The 6,042-nt window shown below is 42.8% G+C and overlaps 1 protein-coding gene across 1 annotated transcript in view; it reads right to left on the bottom strand.

Moving 5' to 3' along the window:
• Nucleotides 1-2,088: 2,088 nt before the first annotated feature.
• Nucleotides 2,089-6,042, bottom strand: part of sanbr (SANT and BTB domain regulator of CSR) — a 10,992-nt gene continuing 7,038 nt past the window's right edge. Inside the window, exons 15-21 of the mRNA XM_071924811.2 lie at nucleotides 5,986-6,042; nucleotides 5,068-5,153; nucleotides 4,180-4,208; nucleotides 3,840-3,913; nucleotides 3,566-3,654; nucleotides 3,313-3,395; nucleotides 2,089-3,202 (exon numbers count right to left, since the gene is read on the bottom strand). The exon at nucleotides 5,986-6,042 is cut by the window's right edge and continues 43 nt beyond it. Coding sequence (XP_071780912.1) covers nucleotides 3,166-3,202; nucleotides 3,313-3,395; nucleotides 3,566-3,654; nucleotides 3,840-3,913; nucleotides 4,180-4,208; nucleotides 5,068-5,153; nucleotides 5,986-6,042 — 455 coding nt within the window. The 3' untranslated portion in view covers nucleotides 2,089-3,165. The remainder of the gene's footprint in view (nucleotides 3,203-3,312; nucleotides 3,396-3,565; nucleotides 3,655-3,839; nucleotides 3,914-4,179; nucleotides 4,209-5,067; nucleotides 5,154-5,985) is intronic.

The raw sequence follows: 6,042 nt of genomic DNA on the forward strand, positions 1-6,042 counted from the left end.
ATTAAGCACATTCTTATCCTGACATTCAGAATAATTCTTTTTACTGTACATTTTAGGCATTTAACATACCTTCTCATCCAGAGTGACAGAATGAGTGCAACAGTAGAAAAAGTATGAAAAGTATATAATATAGGACCTTTAAATGTGCAGATTAAGGACAGGTAGTCCTACCAAAAATCAGTTAAGTGCATATTAATGCAGTACAAACAGATTATAAACCTGTTAGACACAGAAAAACTGTCATCAAACATCAGAAAATTACATTCAGTTTAATATTGTCATTAACTATAAAGTTGCCCCATAAAGTATCCAACCCCTAAATTTTTTGCACATTAGGTTTATTATATCATGATCTGATTATAATAATGATGCGCTCACAATGTGCTTAAATGATGATGCCTTACAGTGCCTTATGAGCACCACTTCCAGTAAGGTGTAACCGAGAAATCTTAGGGTTTGGTTCTGGTCTAAACCCAAGCTGAGCTCCACCAATGGGCAAAGTGGAAGTGATATCACAGGCTTTCAGATATGGCTTTGGTTTGACTTGACAACTACGCAGAACACATTCCTGGGCTGAGTACAGTAACGGCTCTCCACACAGGCTCACATCCGGACTGGCATCAGACTGCGCCTGGACGACCAAGAGGTGACAGGAGACTGGCCTCTTCTTATCTGATCTGACCTGCGCTCAAAACCCCGCCCACTTCCTCTCTGTCTACACACTGAAATTAATTTCTAAAGAAATTTGGTTTGTGATGATAGATGTCTTTCTCTCTCTCTCTCTCTCTCTCTTTCTCAGACACACAGTATTCCTGTGGCATCTCTCCATTTCCGCTCAGACGTCTTTAGCCAAGGTTGGGCCTGGGTAAGCCGACCCTGCCACTAATCCCTGTTAACGTAGTGGTATTCCATTAAAGGTTATGACGACGCCCTCCCAGGGAGGCGGAATACTCCCACTGCAAGCTGAGACGCTCCGCTGATGCAATCCCAACAACCTGCTACCCCTGATACGCCCAGCGAGGAAACCCTTTGCCCTCAGACTTTTCATTTTGCATTGAACTGATGTGTTTTATTAACTTTACTGTAGTTTTGTTAATTTGTTGGGAGTCCAACATGGCAGCGGTTCATGTCAAAGACCCTCAAATAGACACATTAGGGCCATGGAACCCCATTTGATTTTGTCCCAGGAACCCCTAAAGATTTTTATTTACTTTTGAATTGTGGGAGATAATAGCAGTGAGAGTGAAAGCTATGATTAGAACAGTAATTCCTAATTCATAGTGAGCGAGGGCTGTGCTGAGATAGTAGTGGTGGATCTGGCGGTAACTGGAGCCCCCCCTCCCCTACTCTCTCTCTCCCCCCCACCCTCCCTCCTGACCCAGATCCAGAGATCCTCAGCCATCCTCGGCATCTGCTATTGAGGAGAAGAGGCAACAGCTGGGGGTCTCAGAGCACCGCTGGGAACAGGGCCAGATAAACCGCACCCCCCTCCCTCCCCATACTGATGCCCCTTCATGCCCCGCTCTCTGTCCACACTCCGGGCGAGAGGGGTTATTAATACCCCTGTGAGTAAGTGACACAGGAAGCACAGGTTACCGTAGCCACCAGTGGCAGCCAGCCTATCACTGCCTCTCAAACAGAGTCAAGAGCGGTTGACCCTCTACCCAGTGGCACACATCCAGCCCTCCGCCCAGTCCCTTCACATTGTTTCTGCAAAATGCAAACGCTTTCCAAGCAAGCAAGTAATCATGCAGAGGCTAAAAATAGACACTGGTCTCTTGAAGAACTGATGCAACCTCTCAAAGAGAAACAGCAGATGGAAAAAGGAATGCAACAGATTTTTTCCCCCCCAAGATTTACCCTGATCAAATTCTTCAACATCACCTTGTTAGGAGGAGCAGAGGTAACAGGTTGTGACCAAACTGGGGCAAAGTTAACTGAAAAGCACAGAGTAACTTCATAAAGGAGATATACTGCCACCTAATGGGCAATAACCAAATAGCAGCTAAAAATGTGTTGACATAGTCGGAATACACAGAAAAAAAAAAAAAAGAGGCATAGCTGGAATTAGTCGTTTTATTTTTGATATCACAGTCCATTCATGTTTTATTGGTCCCAGCGGTGTACAGTACAGTCATATTCCAAAACAGATAGAAATGGCTATAGCTATATCTCTACCAGAACTGGGTCAAACAGCATTTGTAAATAGTTCTCAGCATCTGTCTCTCAGTGTGTGGTGCACCAGATGGCTGCGCTTCGCCACATAGGACAAAGTTTACACTATTTTGAAAGTTTAGCGTATGTGTGTGTGATTGGCAACTTAACTGAGACAAACTGAACAAAGTAAAGCTTTCATCCCCCATCTGGTGTTCCAGGTAGGCTGAAAAAGACCGATAACTAGCCTATTTGCAAATGCCATTTAACCGAGGTCTGATCTCTACTGCGAACCAGTACAGATGTCTCACTCTAAGTGGCTTTCTATGTCCTATAGTGAACTTGTTGCTGATCTACTGCACTCGTCGCCATCACTAGTCCTATGGAGCTACACGGTCCACAGACTCTCGCTCTAGTCTAGATCTAACTAGACCTGGGTTAAATAATATTTGCAAATTTCTTAGCGTTTGTTTTAATCTGCTTAAAGTACCAGATGGGTGGGGTTTACTGCATTTGGACAATTCAGATAGAGTCAGGTAAGTTGTCAATCACACAACTGACTTTCAAATACTTTCCTTATAATTGTCGAAACTTTCTGGCACTCACTGTTTTGCCCTACGCGGCAAACCCCACTCATGTGGCTCCAACGTAACGAGAGCCTGCCTGTCCTGAAGCTTCACCGGGAACTGCTTAACAATTGCGTAAACAAACAGCTAGCGGATGCGATGGGAGGTGATCCATACACAGTCACCTGAGTGAAGCTAAGAGGGAGGGAGCTGGACTAAAACGGGCTGGAAGGTGATGAGAGTGTCCGTCCAGGTACGGACAGGAGTGGTGGAGCAGGCAAGGAGGGGTGGCAACGCTGCCAGTACTGACTCGCTCTCTTACATTATTTTGCTATACTGAGTGCTCACATGAGGATCTCCCCCTCTTCCTCTTCACTCTCCTCTTCCTCAGTTTTCACACTCGTCCGCCAACCACCTCTCTCTTACTTTTTTCTCATCCGATCGTCTATGTTGTCCGGATCTGAGCGTAGCGCGTTTTTGATCTATAGGAGCAGAATATAGGGACAATGGTCAGTAGTGGAAAGGGGAATGAGGAGGGAATGAATGTGTGTGTGTCTGTGTGTGTGTGTGTGTACTACGCTATAAACAGTACCTGGGTGTTTTCTCTGAGCTCTGTCTGCCTTGAGAGGTGCCCTTAAACTGAGCTTCCAGTCTGGAGTAGATTCCCCCAGCGAGCTGCGACAGCAAATAGCAAACATGACCACATGAATTATGAATTCGGCTCATAAATCATGGCAACGCCAGCATTTACAGCTTCCGTGAACCTTGGCTATGACATCGTTTTTTATGTATGTAAATGGATTTGTGTTGTGATATATTTTAATCATGTTCATAAATGCTCTCACCTCTTTAGTATCCTTGGATTTGCTCTGTTCCTGGTCTCCGAACCTCATCTTAGTCAGGTGGCCGACGATCTCCACCATGCGGCGCTGGTCTGGTTCACAGAGACAGAGTGAAAGAAAAAGGATTCAAAGACGGAGAGAAAGCACCTGATGTGAGCTGACGAAGAGTGGAAGAATATGGATATAACGTAATGCATATCTGTGCCCAAAACACATGAAACAGATTATTTCCAAAGTGGCTGGAAAACAAGTAGTGCAACATAGTGGCCTTCATTACCATCTTCCCTCTGAGCATCCTGGTTGTAACGCATGGAGCGAGAGCTGTCCCATTTACTCTTCTGAGCGCTCACTCTGCAACACACACAGCACACGCACCAGTGTCAACCAAACCTGGGTCCGACAGCGGATGCAAATAATGCTTGGTATTTGTTTTCACATCCTTGGAGTATCAGATGGGTGGAGTTTACTGCATCAGAGCGACTCAGATAGTGTCAGATAAGATGTCAATCACGAGAAAGTATGATAAACTGACTTTCAAAAAAGGTCAAAAATCTAAATCTGATAGCAACAGAGATATGGAGTGTGTAGCATGATCTTGTGTATACAGACTGACTCACGTGAACGGTGTGTTGTCCCTTGACAGTGCCTGTGAAGATGATAAATGGATTTGGAAAAAATGAGAACACAGCACTCAGAAAGTCAGAGTCTGTGCCATTTAAGTGTGAATCACTAACACCAAAGCGTGCAGTATCTGTATCACTACAGCAGGAATCAGCAACTAAATTTAACAGTGTACTATACTGTTACCAGGGTTTCTGAAAGCCAACATTCAAGACTTTGAGACCTTTTTAATGCTACCTGATATTCAATTTAAGATTGATTTAACAACCAAAATAAAGCCTATTTCTGACTGAACATAGCTAACGAAGGTTCTGAAACTATAAATGAGCAGGGTAAGACAAAAGGACACTGGGAAATTAAATTTCCCAGTGTTCCCAAAAAAGTTTGCCGGGCATGATGCCTAACTGTGTTTAGTAAAGCAGATGTTGTGTATTAATCTAAGAGTGGACATCCATACAGGTCAACTGTTAGTAGAGGCAATATAATGCAACATAAGATAATAATGCCAACATTACTGCCGGTCCCAATTCCTGGCATTTGTCTTATTTTGTTTGCCGTTCTGTCAATACCTCTATTTAATTTCATATTTGCATGATGAAAATGAAGCTTAATTAAAAAAACAAACCTATTACAACCTCTAATAACTGTATTTAAGACATTTTAACACTTTTTACAGCCTTTAGATTTAGATAATAATCTTAAGACTTTTTAAGGACCCGAGGATGCCCTGGTTACGTTAGTGGATGACTCAGCAACAAAATAACAAACACAGTGTACTATGCATAACATTAGAATATGAACAGTACCATTTTGTACCATAACAGTACAGACCACTAACAAACATCAGAACCAGACGTTAAATCAAAACTTTAGCGGGAACTCACTTTCTCTGGCTTGTCTTTGCGTTGAAAGTTTGGTGAGGATACTTGTCTTTTCAGAGGTCTGCTGGCCTTCTTTGCCTTCTTAGCAGCTGGGAACAGACAAACAGCAACATGTTAGAAACGCTGTCTGACACCACCTGCTGGCTGAAAAGAGCAACTGGATTATTTTCCATCCTGACTGAGTGGTGGAAGTAACAAAAATTAAATGGTAAAGATAGATGCGATGAAAATGCCTGTGAAGTGAAAAACACGATTTGATATGATCCAAATATGATTTGATACGATCCGAAGCCAATTTTATTAAAACAGAGGTGATGTGCTAAAAACAGAGCCATGTTTCATCATCTATCCTCACTTAATTTTGATCATTCAAACCACAAAATTGACCATTTATCATTGAAGGAGAGCATCCCCTAGCCGTAGAAGGGTCAAAATAACTAACAAAGACATCCTATTTCCCCCATTTCCCAAATATATATTCTCTATAAACTATTATGAAGGGACAATAAAAGGTGTGCAGTTTGTCATTTAAGTCTATGGAGCAATTCTTTACTGAAAGTGACCTGTATTATGGCTACTGGAACATGTGAGCTGTGGTTGTGGGGATAATATTATTGTTATAAACTACTATACTATCTAGATCTGGGACAAATCATAGTTGCAAGTAATAATTAGCATTTCCTTTAATCAGTTTAGAGTACCAGATAGGTGGTGTTCTGTAATTCTGCCACTCACAGAAAGACATGCTGAATTGAATTTTAAATACTTGCTTTACAGTCTAAACTTTGTCAGTCACTGTAAGTGGCAAACCCCACCCATCTGGCTCCAACACAGGACTAAAACAAACCATAAAAACAGTATTTGCCAACACTAGCTGATCCAGGTCTGATCCTGTCACAACATGCTCCACCGCTACTCCACCTTGTTTCTTGGACAGCTCCTCTTCGTCGCCCACCTCGTCCTCGGTGACCTCTGACC

This window comes from Centroberyx gerrardi, chromosome 15 (assembly GCF_048128805.1).
Source record: "Centroberyx gerrardi isolate f3 chromosome 15, fCenGer3.hap1.cur.20231027, whole genome shotgun sequence".
NCBI lineage: Eukaryota > Metazoa > Chordata > Actinopteri > Beryciformes > Berycidae > Centroberyx > Centroberyx gerrardi.